This window comes from Rhinatrema bivittatum, chromosome 1, assembly GCF_901001135.1.
Source record: "Rhinatrema bivittatum chromosome 1, aRhiBiv1.1, whole genome shotgun sequence".
In the NCBI taxonomy this organism is placed as follows: Eukaryota; Metazoa; Chordata; class Amphibia; order Gymnophiona; family Rhinatrematidae; genus Rhinatrema; species Rhinatrema bivittatum.
The window spans coordinates 151,125,180-151,144,764 of NC_042615.1; the positions used below are offsets into that span (position 1 = coordinate 151,125,180).

General features: G+C 50.8%; 1 protein-coding gene across 5 annotated transcripts in view; it reads left to right on the top strand.

Annotated features, from left to right (window-relative positions):
* Positions 1–19,585, top strand: part of GUF1 (GUF1 homolog, GTPase) — a 179,109-nt gene that overhangs the window by 113,342 nt on the left and 46,182 nt on the right. For all 5 annotated transcript variants that reach the window (XM_029588451.1, XM_029588481.1, XM_029588460.1 and 2 more), the window contains one exon: positions 16,146–16,278. In XM_029588451.1, the coding sequence (XP_029444311.1) occupies positions 16,146–16,278 (133 nt within the window). The remainder of the gene's footprint in view (positions 1–16,145; positions 16,279–19,585) is intronic.

Consider the following 19,585-nt stretch of genomic DNA (forward strand, 5'->3'; position numbering starts at 1 on the left):
TGTTGTAGTTGCTGCAAAAGTATCAAGGCTTATTGGTTAAAGGTAGTAATCCCTTGCCTTCTGTTACTGGTAATAATTGTTCCCTGTACGTACCAGGATCAGTCCAGACGGTGGGTTATGTCCCCCGTCCAGAAGAGGGAATCAGACAAAGCTTCGAAGGGTGCTGCCACATAAGCCAGTGCACCCTCTGCAGGAGCTCAGTATTTCTCTGACTCCAGCAGAGGAGAGTAGGGGAACCTGGTGCTTCCCCTGGATGAGCATTAGTCTTGCTTTAATTTTCTTTCTCAGCTTGTTCTTCTGTGGTTGGATCAAGATAGTTACTTAAAAATAAATAAATTTTTGCTTTAGTGTGAGGTTGTCGAGCCTGTCTGGCAGTCAGGTCTGTCTCTATTCTTTCTTTCCCGCGTTTTCCCTGCATCTTTGCCTGGAGGGTAAATTGTCTGTTGTGTTTTGGTTGACAAAGCAACAAGGAAGGCTATCTAACAAAGCCGTGGGGGTAACAAAATGAGGATTAGAAGCCAAGATGTCAGAATTTTGATCCTTTATTGGAGACTTAAAATTTTAAAACCGCCCGACTCAGGCCGAGTTTCGCCCTCTGTCAAAGGGGCTGCATCAGGGGCTCTGTTATATCAAATAAAATTCATACAGGTACAGATGGAGTGTAATATAGTGCATCAAATGGTCTCCGTGCTGGTGTTGTGTTCAACATATAACCAATATGTTGTAATCAACTTTGTTCAATATTATTCCCATGGACTGCATGCCATTCGTTTATTTGCAGTCGGTCACGTATCTTCACGGTGTATTTGCAAAATAAACTCAAAAGGCTTTTTTTGAGTTGCAAATACACCGTGAAGATACGTGACAGACTGCAAATAAACGAATGGCATGCAGTCCATGGGAATAATACCATTTGATGCACTATATTACACTCCATCTGTACCTGTATGAATTTTATTTGATATAACAGAGCCCCTGATGCAGTCCCTTTGACAGAGGGCGAAACTCGGCCTGAGTCGGGCAGTTTTAAAATTTTAAGTCTCCAATAAAGGATCAAAATTCTGACATCTTGGCTTCTAATCCTCATTTTGTTGTGTTTTGGTTCCAGGAGTTTCTCCATCTGCAGCTGCGATTACAGTGGGAAGTTGGTGGTGCCAGCCTCTCCTCGCTCTGCCGCCAGAAGCCCTGCGGTCCCGCAATGTTTTGATTCCCCGGGACCGCCTCAGCAGGGAAGGGGTGATTCCCCTGCTGCCTCCGGGGGCACTCGGGGAAGCGGAGGTGAGGTCGATTCCCGCTCCCCGTGGCATTTTCAAGGCGTCTGCCCCCCCCCCCCCCACCCTCACGGCTCACCCCCCTCCTTCCCTGGCCGCCTCAGACCATGCCCCGCTGTGCAGCCTGCGGCGAGCCGGGGTCCAGACTATCGAGGGAGGGCATCCGTTCCAGGTGCCTCCCCAGCGGGGAAGGCACCTCCAGGCCGCAAAATCGCTTTTCTTGCCGTGCTCCGGCGTGCCGGGGGCAGTGTGGGCTGGTCCTTTCGCCGCCTTTGGCGGGAATGGTGGCCATCTTGGATCCCCCGGATCGCATCTCTCAGCTATTGGGAGTGGAGGGGCAGGTTTTCTTCGACAGTTCCCCTCCGATTTTAACGCCGGTGGCTAGCCTCGATGCCCGGGCCCTCCCAGAGGACCCCTTGCCCGCCCCCCCCGGGCCTTCCAATATTCTCACCAGAATTCATTGTGCTTATGCACAATGCATACCTCCAGCGTTTGGAAGCCCCCAGGATGCCTTCCCAGGAACCCCCTCCTGCCAAGACCCCCCGCCTCACGGATGTTCCGCAGGGAGACCAGAGCACACCAGGCAGTGTATCAGGGACTACACATGGAGGCCCCAGGGTCCACTTTGCCCCCTCCGCGCCGGGAGGAGCGGGCGCATACCCGGACCGGGGGAAGACCCCCCGGATCAGCCGGATGATCCCCTAGCGGAGCCACAGCTAGAGGGAGATGACCCGCGGGTGCTCCACATCTTCGGGAGAGACGAACTTGAGAATCTCCAGATCCTGCAGGAGTTGGATCTTCATCCCCCTCCCGAGCCGCCGGGACCCTCTGCTCCAGTGGTGGCATCGTGAGCTAGAAAGGGGGACCCAGTCCTGGCGGGATTGCGCCCCCGGTCTCGGGCCTTCCACACTCATTCTATGTTTCTTACAACTCTTGACCAGGGAGTGGGACTCTCCCGAATCCTCCCTAAAGGTCAGACGGGCTATGGAGAAGCTCTATCCTCTTCCGGAGGACTTCCTGGACTTGCTTAAGGTGCCAAAAGTGGATTCGGCGGTGCCGGCGGTTACCAAGAGGACGACTATCCCTGTCACGGGTGGCACGGCCCTTCGGGACCTCCAGGACACGAAGCTAGAAATCTACCTCGAGAGTCTTAAGTCTCAGCACTTGGATTGCACGCGGCCGCCTGCAGCTCCCTCGCCCAGAGGGCGAGTCTCCGCTGGGTTCAACAGCCACTCACATCTCAATCCCTGCCACCTGAGGAGGCGACTCAGGCTGACCACCTAGTGTCGGCCATAGCATACGGGGCGGACGCCCTGTAGGCTTTGTCCCGAGTCTTGGCGAGATCTATGGTCTCGGCGGCATCTTCTGTGACTCCGCAACTGGTCGGCAGGCTCATCCTCCAAGACCAGCCTTGGCTCCCTCCCTTTCAAAGGCAAGTTCCTCTTTGGGGAAGACCTCGATCAGATCATCAAGTCTCTGGCAGAAAGTACGGTCCACCGGTTGCCTGAGGATCATCAGAGGACTTTCAGGTCCTTCAATCCCTCCAGGTCACGACCCCGGACTCAGCGTCATTACCGGGGGTACAGACCGGCGGGGCCCAGGGCGTCTTCTTCCGGATCCCAGTCCTGGACCCGTTCCTGTCGAGGTTGCAGGCCCGCCCGGGAGGGGGCGGGTCAGGGGACCCCGCCAAACCCTCTCGATGTCAGGCTCACCCACTCCTCTCTCCCTCGGATCGGGGGTTGCATCTCCCTCTTCTACGAGGAGTGGGTGCACATTACCTCAGACCAGTGGATCCTCGACATCTTAAGGAACAGCTACGCATTAGAGTTTGCCCGCCTGCCAAGGGACCGGTTTCTCTTCTCTCCTTGCGGTTCAACTCACAAGAGACTAGCGGTACGACATCCCCTGGACCGCCTCCAGATGCTAGGGGCCATTCAGCCTGTCCCCTCCGGAGAGGTGGGCTCGGGCCATTATTCCATCTACTTCGTCGTACCCAAGAAGGACGGGTCTTGTCGTCCAATCCTGGATCTCAAGGAGGTCATCAAGGCCCTCAGGGTGCTCCGTTTCCGCATGGAGACCCTGCGCTCCGTCATCGCTGCGGTACATCAGGGGGAATTTCTGGCCTTCCTGGACCTGACGGAAGCCTATCTCCACATTTCCATGCTCCCGGCTCATCGGCGGTTCCTTCGCTTCAAGATCCTGGATCAGCACCTTTAGTTCTGGGCTCTTCCTTTCAGCCTGGCGACCGCCCCGCGGACTTTCACGAAGATCATGGCAGTGGTGGCGGCGTCATTCGGGCGAAGTCCTTCACGTAGGGACAGGCAGCAGTCTCCAGGGTCGTACAGCTCCCCCCATCCTTGGGCTGGGTAGTACACTTCGCCAAGAGTTCCCTCACACCCTCTCAGTCCTTGGACTTTTTGGGAGCACGGTTCGATACTCTTCAGGGCAAGGTCTTACTGTGCCCGGACAAAGCTCAGGCCCTTCGGGAACAGATACAACGTTTTATTATGCTGCCAGCGCCCACGTCTTGGGACTATCTACAGATCCTAGGGTCTATGGCGTTCACGATCGACCTCGTCTCTTGGGTTTTTTGTTCACCTAAGGCCGCTTCAGGCGGCCCTGCTATCCCGCCGGAAGCCGGTCTCGCAGGACTACCAACTCGTTCTACCTCTCCCCCAGGACAGCTTGCGTTGGTGGCTGGACCCGCAGCATCTGGCACAAGGTCTTTCGCGCGAGATCCCGGATTGGGTGGTAGTCACCACCGATGCCAGTCCGTCCGGATGGGGGACAGTTTGCGGGCACAGCTTGGCCCTCATCCACTTCTTGCCTCTGGTGCGGAATCAAGCGGTATGCATCCTCTCTGACAACGCGACCACCTACGCATATATCAACCGGCAAGGTGGCACAAGGAGTCGACATGTAGCGCTCGAGACGGCCCGTTTGATGGCATGGGCAGAGCAGCATGTTGGGAATTATTAGAAAGGGAATGGTGAATAAAATGGAAAATGTCATAATGCCTCTGTATCGCTCCATGGTGAGACAGCACCTTGAATACTGTGTACAATTCTGGTCGCCGAATCTCAAAAAAAATATAATTGTGATGGAGAAGGTACAGAGAAGGGCTACCAAAATAATAAGGGGAATGTAACAGCTCCCCTATGAGGAAAGACTAAAGAGGTTAGGACTTTTCAGCTTGGAGAAGAGATGGCTGAGGGGGGATATGATAGAGGTTTTTGAAATCATGAGAGGTCTAGAACGGGTAGATGTGAATCGGTTATTTACTCTTTCGGATAATAGAAAGACTAGGGGGCACTCCATGAAGTTAGCGTGTGGCAAATTTAAAACTAATCTGAGAAAGTTCTTTTTCACTCAACGCACAATTAAACTCTGGAATTTGTTGCCAGAGGATGTGGTTAGTGCAGTTAGTATAGCTGTGTTTAAAAAAGGATTGGATAAGTTCTTGGTGGAGAAGTCCATTACCTGCTATTAATTGAGTTGGCTTAGAAAATAGCCACTGCTATTACTAGCAATGGTAACATGGAATAGACTTAGTTTTTGGGTACTTGCCAGGTTCTTATGGCCTGGATTGGCCACTGTTGGAAACAGGATGCTGGGCTTGATGGACCCTTGGTCTGACCCAGTATGGCATGTTCTTATGTACAGACAAAAACTGAACTGGAAACCGCAACAAGCTAAATTCTGTATGCACTGCAACAATGTAAAAAATAGAAAATTATCATTTCTCATAAAACAAAATTAGTAAAACCATACCAATAAAAGGAATAATTCAAAACAGTGAATAGAATAGCATTCAATAATTAAAAACATATAAAAATCTTCCAAACATCAATAAAATATTTCAAAACAGATACATCAAATAACACCCAAAATTAAAATAAGGATTTTTAAAAATTCCCCATTATTTACATACCTTGGAACTTTTGATTTCCAGATGCCTTTAAATTGGCATGGATTAGCAGGCAGAGAGTAACTGGGATAGCTGTACACACACATGCTCCCTCTCATACACACACATGGCTCTCTGTCACTCTCCCACATACATGCACACATGCTCTCTCTCACTCTCCCACATACATGCACACATGCTCTCTCACTTTCCTTCACACAAGCACACATGCTGTTTCTCACTTCCTCCTTGACTTAGCAGGCAGCAGCAGTCTCATTCAGCCCCCTTCTGGCCACGGGGCATTGGACTACTTCTGGCAGGGCACACTCCTCCTTCTCCTCCGAAGAAGCAGTGCGGCCCCGCTGAAATTGACGGCATGGTAAGTGTGGCCTTAGTAAGTGGAAAAGCAACGCAACCCTGCCATGATCAACAGCGTTGCTAGAGGGGCCGCACTGCTTTTCCACTTATTAAGCCTGGGCCAACCTCGCTGTCAATTTCAAAGGGCTGCTCTTTCTTTTGCTGAGGATCCGCCAGCCGTTCTGTTCTCCTTGGCACATGGCAGCGCCATGGTGCCTTTTGGTAGCAGCTCCTATGGCTGTGGCCATGTTGGCCATAGGCACGCTACGGCTCTGCTGGATACTTTACCTGACATTAGCTGAATTCCTGTACATTTTCAACGTACACTTTAAACTCTCAAATCCATAATGTTTGCATACACAGCTTTATGTGGATGCCTCCCATTTCAGAAACCTTATGAATTGTATGCTATTGGTTTGGATGACAACTTTTAGGAATTGTTCCCTGTGGCTCCCTCCTGACGCAGCCCCTACGATGAAACACAGCCGTGTTGGAGGTATGTACTTCTTTGACACTTCTTTAAAGCCTGTAATAAAAGCTGTTTTCTGAAAGACTTTACTGCATCATTACTTTTATTTATTTGGAACAGCACGATTTACTGGTTTCACACCCTGCTCATCACACTGTCAAATGTGGGCCATTCTTATTGTATAATCTTTTACTGCTCCATACATGATCCCAGCCTCCAATCTGTCCAAATCCACTTTCTTTGCACCATGTTTTGAGCCAGGTATTGAAATGTTCTATCTAGTTTATCCTTTCCTTTCCCTGTCCATGAACAGGTAAAATTTCAGAAAAGGGCAATATTCTTTACCAGAGGTTTAATCTCCTTCCCCAGACACTGGAAATCTTTCTGTACTGCTTGGATTCTGTTTCTAGCGAGGTCATTGGTCCCCAGATGGATGATAACATTGATATTACAGTCTTTACTTTCTTCTATAATTGCACCGATTTCCTAGTTGGTATTTCTACTAGCTGTAGATCCTGGAAGGCATTTCATATTCCCTGTACGTACCCGGATCAGTCCAGACACCTGGGTTGTGACTCCGCACCAGCAGATGGAGACAGAGCAAAACTTGACGGGCTCCCTACATATAGTAAGGTGCCACCCACAGCCCCTCAGTCTTTCTCTGTCTCCAGCAGATGGGGCAGGTCCACCCACAGTCTCGGGGATCCTTGGTTGTTTTGGCTCGGGGTAGTCAGTCAGGGATCTATTTTGGTTTTCTATCTAGTCCTAATTAGTTAGGGCAGTGAGGTTTTGCAAAAAAAAAAAAAAAAAAAAGAAATCAAGAGAAGAAGATAAAGAAGAAGATAGAAGTCTCCCGTCGGGGGAGCCTCCCAGGAGGGTTGGAAGGTCCTGAGAGGACCATCCCCTCCAGGTCGAGGCCGCTGCTGAGGGTCGAGGACCCGGCCTGTGCTGGCAGCAGCGTCGGGGGTGACACCGGGGAGCCCGGTTCACTCACCCCCGCTGGAGCTGAAGACTGCAGGACCACGGCTAGCGCCTAAGTAAAAAAAAAAAAAAATAAATAAACATAGCGGTTTTTCTTTCTGCTGACCTTGCGGCGCCGGCTCTCTCTCCCTGTTCGCCGTCGTTTCGCCGTTCGTGCGGTCGCTTGCGGGAGGGCGGCGCTGGTTGGGGGGGGGGCCGTTCGTCGCCGCGGATGCCGAGAGGGTCAGCGTGTCGCGCGTGCGGCGCTGTGCGCGCGCGTCTCTCCCGGGACGGGGTCTGTTCGAGCTGCGTCTCCGGGGGCGAGGGCTCGTCGGCGGTCGCCCGGGGGGGTCGATCGCGGGGTGCCCGTTCGCCGTCGCGTGCCGGAGGCTCGGAGGCCGCGTCCTTGGATCCGTTCCCGCGCTTAGCGCGGGAACGGAAGCCATTTTGTCCAGCGTGAGGGACGCCACGAGGAGGGCCCTCCAAGATGGCGCCCAGCCTCCCTCGCTGTCGCCACAGCCCAGGATTTCGGGGGGAGAGCCCCCGGGACCCCGTGGGTCGGGGACCCCGAGTGCTGTGGAGGGTTCCTCCGGATCGGAGGGCTCTTTTTCGGAAGATTTCTCGTTTTTGCTGCAGAAACTCGCAAAGTACAAAAAGTCTAGGCTGAAAGCGGGAAAAGCTTCGGGGGGGAAGGAAGATCGTTCCCGGCCCCAGAAGAGAGCCGTTCGGACCCGGGAGGCCCGGGGTGGGCCGCGGGAAAAGAGACGGCCGCGTGGTGAACCACAAGACTCGGAGACGTCGTCTACCGCCTCCTCGGACGAGGACGCGATGCCGGGAGCCCCTGAAGGCCAGGAGGGCCCTGATGACGACGGACAGGCCCAACCGGGAGCCGGCAAGGGCCCGCAGGCGGCTGAGGGTGATGACCCCAAGGTCGTCCGCCTGTTTCGTAGGGAAGAACTTTATCCCCTTATCCCGACTATCCTGGATGAGATCGGCGTGGATCCTCCACCTGTGGAGTCCCGGCAAGGAGTCAAGATGGATCCGGTGCTGCTGGGCCTGGCTGGTCCTGCGCTGGCGTTCCCTTTTCACTTCTCGGTCTCAGATATCTTGTTCCGGGAATGGGATACCCCGGAACTGGGGCTGAAGGTGAGTAAAGCTATGGACAAGCTTTATCCCCTTCCAGAGGATGCTCTGGAATTGCTGCGCCTTCCACGTGTGGACGCGGCGGTGTCAGCAGTGACAAAGAGGTCTACCATTCCCGTTACGGGTGCTACGGCCCTCCGGGATATCCAAGATAGGAAGCTGGAGGTGCAGTTGAAGAAGATCTTCGAGGTGTCCGCACTGGGGGTGCGGGCAGCCATGTGTAGTACTTTTGCACTGCGAGCGGGTCTCCGGTGGGCCCAAGTCCTGCAAGCCAATGCCGACCTCTCCTCCGGGGAGGCTACTCAGGCGGATAACTTAGAAGCGGTGATTGCCTACAGTGCTGATGCGATGCACGATGTGCTCAGAACATCTGCCAGAGCTATGGTAGCGGCGGTCTCGGCGCGTCGGCTCCTCTGGCTTCGTAACTGGGCTGCGGATGGGGCATCCAAGGCCCACCTGGGGTCGTTACCTTTTAAGGGAAAACTCCTGTTTGGTAAGCAGCTGGACGACCTGATGCAGTTCGTGAGCGAGAATAAGGCTTTTAAGTTGCCGGAAGATAGACCCAGACCTCGGTCGTCCTTCTCGGCGAGAAACAGATTCCGGTCTAACCGTCTGCAGCGGCCACAGAGGGCGACAGGGTCGGGTCAGTCCTACCGGTCCGGATCGGCTAGATCATCCTCCTGGTCGCAGTCCTTTCGAGGGAAGAAGTTCAACAGAGCCAGTGGACCCTCTTCCGGCTCGGGGTCCAAGTCGGCCCAATGAAACGAGACGGGTCCATTCCTCGTTGCCGCCCGCCCTCGTACCTTACGTGGGTGCGAGGCTCACCCTGTTTTACGAGGCATGGACCAGAATCACTTCAGACCAATGGGTGCTCGCTGTGATAAGAGGCGGTTACGCGTTAGATTTTGTGCGGCTCCCGGTGGACAAGTTCCTCATCTCACCCTGCAAAGCGCTCGTCAAGCGCGCCGCTGTCCGGACCACCCTTCGGCGTCTAGAGGACCTGGGCGCCATTACTCCCGTGCCGCAGGATCAGCAGGGCACGGGAAGGTACTCCATTTATTTCATGGTCCCAAAGAAGGATGGAGCTTTTCGACCCATCCTCGATCTGAAGGGGGTCAACCGATGCCTGCGGGTGCCGCGGTTCAAGATGGAGACGATCCGCTCGGTGATTGCCGCGGTTCGTCCGGGAGAGTACCTCGCTTCTCTGGACCTCACGGAGGCGTACCTTCACATCGGGATTCAGCCGGCTTATCACCGGTACCTGAGATTCTGCATACTGGGAGGCCATTACCAGTTCCGGGCGCTTCCCTTCGGCCTCGCCACGGCTCCACGCACTTTCACCAAGGTGATGGTGGTGGTGGCTGCTCAGCTCCGGAGGGAAGGGCTGCTGGTGCATCCTTACTTGGACGATTGGCTCATCCGAGCAAAGTCGGAGGCCGGGTGTCGGCAGGCGATTGCCAGGGTCCTCCAACTCTTGCGCTCGCTCGGGTGGGTGGTCAACTTGGCCAAGAGTCATCTGCAGCCTACGCAGCAGTTGGAGTATCTGGGGGCCCTGTTCGACACCGAGAGGGCCATGGTGTCGCTGACTCAGGAGAGAGTGGTCAAGCTCCAGCGACAGGTGCGCCACATTTTGTCCATGCGGTGTCCGCTGGTTTGCGATTACCTGAGGGTCCTGGGTTCCATGGCGTCGACCCTCGCTCTGGTCCCTTGGGCGTTCGCTCACCTGCGACCGTTACAATCAGCGTTACTTTCCCGTTGGAAGCCAGTTTCGGAGGAGTTTTATCTTCCGCTGCCTCTCACGCCCTGTGCCAGGGCCAGTCTGCACTGGTGGCTCTCCCGGGATCATCTGTCCTGCGGGGTGTCTCTGGTCATGCCCACCTGGACGGTAGTGACGACGGATGCCAGTCTACTCGGCTGGGGGGCGGTCTGCGGAGGCCGCTCGGTCCAGGGACAGTGGTCGAGCCAGCAGTCGAGGTGGTCCATCAACCGCTTGGAGACCAGGGCGGTGTCGTTGGCCCTGCAATCGTTTCTCCCGTGGATACGGGGCCAGGCGGTTCGGGTGCTCTCGGACAACGCGACCACGGTGGCGTATATCAATCGTCAAGGGGGCACGAGGAGCCAGCAAGTAGCGGAGGAGGCACGGCGGCTCATGATCTGGGCGGAACAACACCTCAGCGGCTTGGCGGCGTCTCACATCGCAGGTGTGGACAACGTGCAGGCGGACTTCCTCAGCCGTCATCGGCTGGATCCAGGCGAGTGGGAGTTACCGGACAGGGCGTTTCGCCTCATCTGTGCCAGGTGGGGAACGCCACGCCTGGACCTGATGGCCACCGCTCAAAACGCAAAGGCCCCTCGGTTCTTCAGCCGTCGGAGGGAGCGGGGCGCAGAAGGAGTCGATGCTCTAGTGCTTCCCTGGCCCACGGACGTGTTGATATATGTGTTTCCCCCGTGGCCTCTGATAGGCAAGGTTCTGCGCCGAATCGAGTTGCATCCGGCGGACGTGATCTTGGTGGCGCCGGAGTGGCCACGGCGCCCGTGGTTCGCGGACCTCATTCAGCTGGCGGCAGAGCCTCCGCTTCGTTTTCTCGGGGCCGAATCTCTTCTTCGACAGGGTCCCGTCTGTTTGGAGGATGCGGATCACTTTTGTCTCGCGGCATGGCTTTTGAGAGGGCGCGCTTAAGGACTAAGGGGTACTCGGAGGCTGTGATTGCTACCTTGTTGAGGGCTCGTAAACAGTCCACGTCCTTAGCCTATATGAGGGTGTGGACGGTTTTTGAGGACTGGTGTAGTACTCATGCGGTGGACCCTGTACGGCCGCCTGTGCCGGGGGTCCTCGCCTTTCTCCAAGAGGGCCTGTCGAAGGGGCTGGCCTGGAGTACCCTGAAAGTACAGACGGCTGCACTTGGTTGTCTGCGCGGTAAAGTGCGCGGTGTGTCCTTAGCGTGTCATCCGGATGTGGTGCGCTTCCTTCGCGGGGCTAAGCATTTACGCCCTCCTGTGCGGAATCCTTGTCCGTCTTGGAATTTGAATTGCGTGCTCTCGGCGCTTGGGGGAGCACCGTTTGAGCCTCTTAAGCGGGCAACGCTGAAAGATCTTACCTTGAAGACCGTGTTTCTAGTAGCCATTACGTCTGCTCGTCGGGTCTCGGAGCTGCAGGCCTTATCCTGTCGGGAACCGTTCTTGCGATTCTCGCAGGGCGGAGTTTCCCTGCGGACTGTGCCGTCCTTTTTGCCTAAGGTGGTGTCCTCGTTCCACTTAAATCAGTCAGTGGACCTCCCAGGTTTTGAGGTCGGGGATCAGATGGACAAGGGGATGAAAGAGTTAAGGAAGCTCGACGTTCGCAGGATTCTGCTTCGGTATCTGGAGGTTACGAATGCTTTCCGGATGTCCGACCATCTGTTTGTTCTCTGGTCCGGTCCTCGCCGGGGGTCTGCGGCGTCGCGGGCCACGATTGCGCGTTGGCTCAAAGACGCTATTAGCTCCGCTTATCTTCTGCAGGGTAAAGTGGCGCCTAGGGGGCTTCGTGCTCATTCCACTCGGGCGCAAGCCACGTCCTGGGCCGAGGTCTCTCAGGTGTCCACGCAGGAGATCTGTAGAGCTGCGACGTGGAAGTCCTTGCATACTTTCACAAGGCATTACAGACTTGATGTCCAGGCGTCTGAAGCGCCGGGGTTTGGGGCGAGTGTTCTCCGAGCGGGACTCTCTGCTTCCCACCCTCGGTAGTTTGCTCTGGTACATCCCAGGTGTCTGGACTGATCCGGGTACGTACAGGGAAAGGAAAATTAGTTCTTACCTGATAATTTTCGTTCCTGTAGTACCACGGATCAGTCCAGGCTCCCGCCCGTCTGTTTGGTACAATGAAGAGAGAGAGAGAGTCCGCTCGATTGGTTAGTTGTACTGCTATTGTTCCAGTTCTTGGCCTATTGCCGCTTGCCTCTGGTCTGATGTTTTCGGTTTTCAGCCAGAGGGTGTTTGAATTGGTTTAAAATTGTTCTAGTTAGTTAGTCGGTCACTGGTTTGCTTTGACAGTTCGTTCGACTGAGGGGCTGTGGGTGGCACCTTACTATATGTAGGGAGCCCGTCAAGTTTTGCTCTGTCTCCATCTGCTGGTGCGGAGTCACAACCCAGGTGTCTGGACTGATCCGTGGTACTACAGGAACGAAAATTATCAGGTAAGAACTAATTTTCCTTTTGTGTCACCTCTGAAAAGAGATCCTAAATTAGATCCTCCAATGATGATGTCTCCTATCAGAATAAACTTTCTTTTATGTATTTTGATAATGTTAAAGGGTGTTCGGTTGCACTGGGTGGCTTCTTCTTTTACAAATGACCACTTATTGCCTGTTGGAAGAGCAGCTTTGGTTTCCAATGCAGAAAAGGCATTATATAATGGTATCAGTGTGGACAGGGCATGTCTCTTTACCCCAGCCCTTAATCTACTGGAGCCCACCATATTCCTAGATATTTGAGTGCTCTGTGGGAGTGGGGACAGATATCCTGAATGTTTCTCAGTTATGGAGACTGGGTGTCTCTGGGTCACAGGTCTTGTTCTACCAGAGCTCACTGAAATCCATTTTTCCCTGGGTTTTAGAATCCTCTGTGGAAGTTGGCATTGGATATTCTGGATGCTTTGAGGAGGATTTTCAAAGCCTAGATAATTCCTCTGACAAATAAGTCAGTCAGTTCCTTTTTCATTGCAGAAAGCTGGAGGCAATTGCACAACCCTTAAGTTTCTAAATGCAATACCTTGGGACAAAAGCACCACAGTTGTTACACTGAATAAAAGGCATTCTGATTATAAGGCTCAGTGAGGAGACTTGATTAGTGATACCTTAATTAATGTGCAAATTGTTGGATTGTTGCTTAGGTCACTATTTACTTAAACTAAGTCCTTGGAAGAGCTATTTAAGAAGAAAACACCCTAGGGGGGTGGGTGGGAGAGGGGAGGGAAGGAAGGTATAAACAACTTATAGGAAGAAGGTCTTACTATCCCCCTTTTGAAAAAGGAAATGTGATTATAAAGACTAGCCAAAAAATACTCTGTTTACAGCTGTGTAAAAGGCAAGCATCCTATGCTCTGTGCTAAGTTCTGGTAAGGCTAGATAGAGAGGAATCTAAATTGAGGGGGGGCAGCTCCTGTAGTGAAAAGTTTATACCTTCTCCCTCAATTGAGCATAGCCCAGGCCCAGGGGGCTTCCAGATGGTCTGGATTGTGCTTGATCTTCTTGTTCGCTAGCCTTCCTCCCTCACCCCACTCAGTCTCTATTTAGTTGTTTGGTCCTTAAAAAAAAAATGGAGATCTGTCATTGCCCTTCCTAGCATGTTGTTAAACATTTTAATACAGAAATTTTTTTTTTTAAACTTAAGAGAAATTGAATAAATTAGCAAACATTTTGGGTGACTCTAGCACTAACAAAGATTTTAAAACAGAGAAAAGCTAAAGGAAGCAGCATTTCGGGGGGGGAGGGAGGGGAGAGAAAATCATTGACTGAGGTGTTCTTCTGTCAGTGCTCCATGTTTCAGTGGTGAATTCTTGTTTGCTGGCATGGTACAGGGGAGGGCATGGCAGTGTATGGTGAGTGCGTCAAGAAAGCCGCGCTATGCAGGAGCTTTAGAGTACGACAAATGCAGGGTGGTGGAAATTCTGGGCTTTGCTGTGATTGTACGGAGGAGAGAGGGGTTGAGTTTGCAGGCAGTTTGCCTGCAGTGTGAGGGACTGCATCACCTGGCCACGCTGTTCCTTCAGTCCCTGCCTGCTGTGGCAGGAACAAGCAGACATACTCGAGTCGCAGCTGAGGGAAAAGGAGCTATAGCCTCATTTTCTCAGTCCCGCGGTGCAAGGACCAGACTTTAAATTAATGTAGCAAGCTTTCCCTGCAGACTTTAGAGAGGCAGGACCTTTTTCTTCTGCTTTTGATACCTCTTCGGCAGCCTGGGTTTCGGTATCAAAGGAAATTTTAAAGTGTTTGCACCAGGAATTTTGTATGGGATAAGCTTCGGTCCCACGATCCACTCCGGTGCTTCTTCTGTCCCAGGGGCCTCAGAGGCTTTTGGGAAAGAAGAGGATTAGGAGGGGGAGGGATCAGGAGAAATGGATAAATATTCTAAATCGGAGGACCCCATTGGAGATTTTAAGGTCCTGAGATTAAGGTGTAAGTGAGGAGGTTTTGGAAGAAAGGGGCATATATTCCAGAAAAGGAGGGATGGCTGTTCCATGGTGCGGCTATGTCATAAGGAGGAAATGGGCAATGGGAGGCCAGCCCAGGACCATTTCCAGTTTTTCTTTTACTATTCTTTTTGAGGGTTTTTTTTTTTTTTTTTTGGGGGGGGAGAGATACTGGTCTCAGCAGCACCCGTTGTCACAACATGGGTGGGGGAGCTGTCATTAGGTCTGCAAGTTAAATCTGACAGGTGCTATTTAAAAGATTACCAGTTAGGTAAAGGTAGCCAGATAACTTCATTGGGGATATTCAGCAAGACATTTATCCTGCTGAATATCTGAGATAACATATCCAGCTAACTTTAGCTAAATAAGTTATCCATTGGGGGTTTTGATTGGTTCATAAAAGTAATCACAATCTGCAAAGAATTTATCCACGGATTCAAATTCTCCATCAGTAACAAAATGAATGACTTTCTTTTTTAACCTGGCAGTTTTCTCCTATTGTTTTATACTTCAGTTTGAATCAAGGTTGGGATCTGGTGCTATGAGCTGACATTTGCAACTAGGAATTTTTCTCTGCCCCAACGTACCTAGTCTGGTCATTGCAGTAATGGTCCTGGTCCGATGATCGTGCACCAAGACAACCCTGTAATCATGGGTCCTGAATCCAGCCATTGGGTGTCACCTTTAAGATGTGAACTCTCCCCCATCTTCCCCTCTATCCCTGAAGGGCTGTGAATGTTACTTCCGCATCATCCCCAACCAACCTGAGGAGCGGAAGATTCAACTCACAGATCAAACCAGGGCTCTTCCGCATAGCAGTCCATAGAGCTTGCCCCCTGAGCCACTTGGCTAACCCCAATTAACCATATTTTGCTATTCAGTTTTTGCAGGTACATCAAAATCTATAAAAGATGGGTACTGAGAGTGAAGAACAGGCCCTCATGTTGAAAGCACAGTAGGACAGCAAAGATTTAATACCAAACACACTCAGCAGTACTGCAGGGAATACAAGGCTCCTGACCCAGGGAGGAGAATTCAGTTTGTTTTCAGTTCAGAAGCTAAAAGATCCTTGTGGTGGAGTTCTGGGATGTGGTTAGACCAGAACTCCATACTTCTCCACCTTCGTGCATGTTAAATCAGAGGATTTTAAAAGGAACTGATTGTGAGCAAAGACAGAATCAAGATGAGGCACAATTAGAGAGAGAAAACGGAGACCTGGACAGACAGACTGCAACACTGGAACCTCCAGGAGATTGTCCCAGGATAGGTAGGAAGCAGAAGTCTATCCTTAAAAATACTGGCCTGTTTGGTTTTCTTGTTCTGCTTTAATTGGCTTGTGTAAATGTTTGCCTGTGACAAGGGGTCTTCTGCTCCCTGAACCTATTGGTGATGCTTTAGAACCAGCAGTCAGGCTGCAGCGCAATGCTGGGCATGCCAGGAGCTTGGACATGTGTTCTGAGCTCCTGGTCCGTGGTAAGGGGCTTGGGGTCATGGGGTCCCAGTTGTGTGGACGGTTAGGCTGGCAGTGATGGATGGAAGGGGGAAGAGTGCCCTCCTCATTGGAACTGGCTGTCTCCATTTTGTTCACTATGCTTCGGATTTGGCTATAGATGCATAGAGGTGGATTTTTATTTTTTCATCTTCCTACAGATTGCCATGCAGAGAGAGCTATATTAGACAACTAGAAGAAGACTGGACACAGTGGACTTCTGGTCTTATTTCAACTTGACCAATTATATATATAACAATGTGGATCTCCTTAGCCACCCCAACTCAATGAATAGAGAAGGCAGAATGTTACGAAATGGATACATACAATTGATTATCAGTTTTCTTTTATCACTAACAAAAGTGTTTTCTTTTTTCTAACAGGTTGGGCTTTCTGGGTCTTCTACACATGGAGGTATTTAATCAGCGTTTGGAGCAGGAATATAATGCATCAGTCATCTTGACTTCACCCACTGTTCCATACAAAGCTGTTCTGTCTTCAGCAAAATTGATTAAGGTACTTTGTTTAAGATGGATTTATTTAATAGACCTTGAAATGAACAGTACCTTAAGCCCCTTTCTATTGTATACAAGCAAAAAAGAAATATGTTGGACGCTCTTATATGGGATTCTAACCACATTTTTTTTTCTTTTAAAGTCTCAGAAAATTATTTTTAAATGTAAGAAATGTGCTGTGCATGATCTCTTTGTGGAAACTTGTACCCTCAAAAGAATGTTTTAATCGTATTCTCTGTGCACTATGCTCTTGTGCAAGGAAATAGCAGGCAGGTTAGGGAGATTTACCTCCATCCTTTTAATGATAAAAGGATATAACGCATCGACATGGGAAATTTGTAGTTCCCATTAAATAATTAGTGAGATGATAGTAATCATGTACGGATTAAAGTCTGCAGCATTCCATCAGAATGAGAGAACATTTTTACTGCTGCAGCTATCTACTTACATTCCCTGTACGTACCGGATCAGTCCAGACTCCTGGGTTATGCCTCCGCACCAGCAGGTGGAGACAGACAGAGCAAGACTTTGCAGGCTCTGCCATATATACTAGGGTATAATAGACAAAAAACTGGAAAAATGTGACACAACTAGTCTCAAAAATCACAATAAAGTCACAAATATACTATGGTACTTTTCAATTAGGTATACCCTCATTTATGGGCTGATGCACACTTTCGCCTACCGGCGTTTTTTGCTTTCAGGTACAACTGCCAACTTGGCTGCCCATTTAAAGTACGATCACAGGGTTACCCATGTTTTTAAAGAAAAGTCCATATATTTACACCGCACAGATTAAGCGCTGCATGGAAAAGATTTTTTTTCTTTTTTTTCCGCCCTTTTGGGCCTTTTTTTCTTTTCTTTCGAATTTTCAAACAAGTCTCTTTTTTCAACTTTTTGTTAAAAAGAGTGAATCCACTTATCTTTTGAGTGGACTAGCAGTAGTCCCGAAAGCTCAACTGCACGCCGCTTTGCTAGCTTGCCCCGCTCTGCTAGCTAGCGGGGCAAGCTAGCAAAGCGGCGTGCAGTTGAGCTTTCGGGACTACTGCTAGTCCACTGAAATTCGAAAGAAATTCGAAAGAAATTCGAAAGAAATTCGAAAGAAAAGAAAAAAAGAAAAAAAGGCCCAAAAGGGCGGAAAAAAAAGAAAAAAAATCTTTTCCATGCAGCGCTTAATCTGTGCGGTGTAAATATATGGACTTTTCTTTAAAAAAATGGGTAACCCTGTGATCGTACTTTAAATGGGCAGCCAAGTTGGCAGTTGTACCTGAAAGCAAAAAACGCCGGTAGGCGAAAGTGTGCATCAGCCCATAAATGAGGGTATACCTAATTGAAAAGTACCATAGTATATTTGTGACTTTATTGTGATATATACTAGGGTGCCACCCACAGCCTGCCAGTATTTCTCTGTCTCCAGCAGCTAGTAGGAGTGCAGAGCCCACAGCCTGAAAAAAAAATATAGAAAGAGGACTGGGGGAATTAAGGTTAGCTAGTCAGAGTGGTTTTCTTATTTTCTGCTTGTTCCTCTTAATTAAGTTAAAAAAAAAAAATCTAGTCCTTTTTTTCATAGCTTTGAGAAAGGAACGGTCTGTGGTCCCAGGGGGTTGTCAGGTCCTGAGAGGACCATCCCCCCTGGTCGAGCAGATCGTTGGGACTAGGGGTTGAGGACCCCACTTATCCAAGCCCAGCCGGGGTGATACCGGGGAGCCCGGCTCACTCACCCCAGCCGGACCGATCCAGCACTAGTCGTGGGACAGCTCTGTTGAGGTAAAAAAAAAAACAAAACACATTTTTTCTTGCGCTTTCTCCGGACTCACCACGGCGGCGATTCTCCTCTTCTCGGCCCCCCCTTCCAGACAGCGTTTCGTTGTCGTTTTCGTGGCTTTCTTTCAGCTCTCCCCAGTGCAGGCATGCCACGAGGCACGGCCTGCGGATCCGGAAGCGCGCGCCTCTCGCGGGATGGGCTGTGTTCAACCTGCATTCCCGGAGGCGAGGGACCGTCGGGGGCGATTCAGGGGGTGGTAGTCCGACGGAGGACACTCGCAATCGCGGTCAGAACGCGCCCCTCGCCTGCACTGAAGCCGTTCGCGTGGAGCGTGGGATATCCCACCATTTTGCCGCCGGCCTCCGTTATTACTCCGACCGCGGAAGGAGCCAGGAAACACCCCCCCCCCCCCTGCAGTGCCCAGCTTCGCGATCGGCTTCCCTTGTTTATTTATTTATTTTATTTGGTGTTTTTTCTATACCGGCAACCATGATACAATCATATCATGCCGGTTTACATGGAACAGGGGTACAATAAAACCTTAAATATTAACTTAGCGAAGCCGAAGTTACAATAAAACAGGGGTGCTGGAACTGGGGAAGAAGAAGACAAAGCATAAGTAACTTAATGGTAAGAAGAGCAATTATTTACAAAGTGCTGAATGTATAGTAATGGTTGCTATGGTGAGTCAGTGAGTTTCGGGAAAGCTTGTTTAAATAACCAAGTCTTAAGCCTTTTTCTAAATGTCAACAGGCGGGGTTCTTGTCTGAGATCGGGGGGAATAGCATTCCATATGGTAGGTCCTGCAGTGGAGAAAGCCCGTTCTCTAGATGCTAGATGGTGTGTGGATTTGGTTGGGGGGGCATGCAGGGAACCTCTATATGCTTCTCTGATAGGTCGAGATGAGGTGTGTAGTTTGAGTGGGAATTGAAGGTTGAGAGGGGTTTGGTTATGGATGGTTTTGTGGATGATGGTGAGGGATTTGTGTAGAATTCTGAAACGTATTGGTAGCCAATGTAGATTTTTTTAGAATGGGAGAGATGTGGTCTCTTCTGCCGGAGTTTGTCAGGATTCTGGCTGCCGCGTTTTGAAGCATCTGAAGAGGTTTGATTGAGGAGGTGGGGAGACCTAGCAAAATGGAGTTGCAGTAGTCAATCTTGGAGAATATTTCGGCTTGGGAAGACAGTTCTGAAGTCTTGAAGGTGAAGAAGTGGTTTAATTCTTTTTAGTACCTGCAGTTTATAGAAGCAGTCCTTGGTTGTGTGGTTGATGAATGTTTTTAAATTCATCAACCACACTCCCAGGTCTCTTGCTTGGGTGACAAAGGTATTGGTGAGTGACTTTTGAGGAGTATTGCTGTCATCTGGGGAATTGAGGAGGAATTCGGTCTTAGCTGAATTGAGTATTAGGTTTAGGTTAGAGAGGAGGAGGGTGATCTCTCGGAGGCAAGTTTTCCAGTGCTTGAGCGTTTTTGTAATGGATTCTGTAATGGGGATCAAGATTTGAAAGTCGTCTGCGTATAGGAAGTGTTTTAGATTAAGGT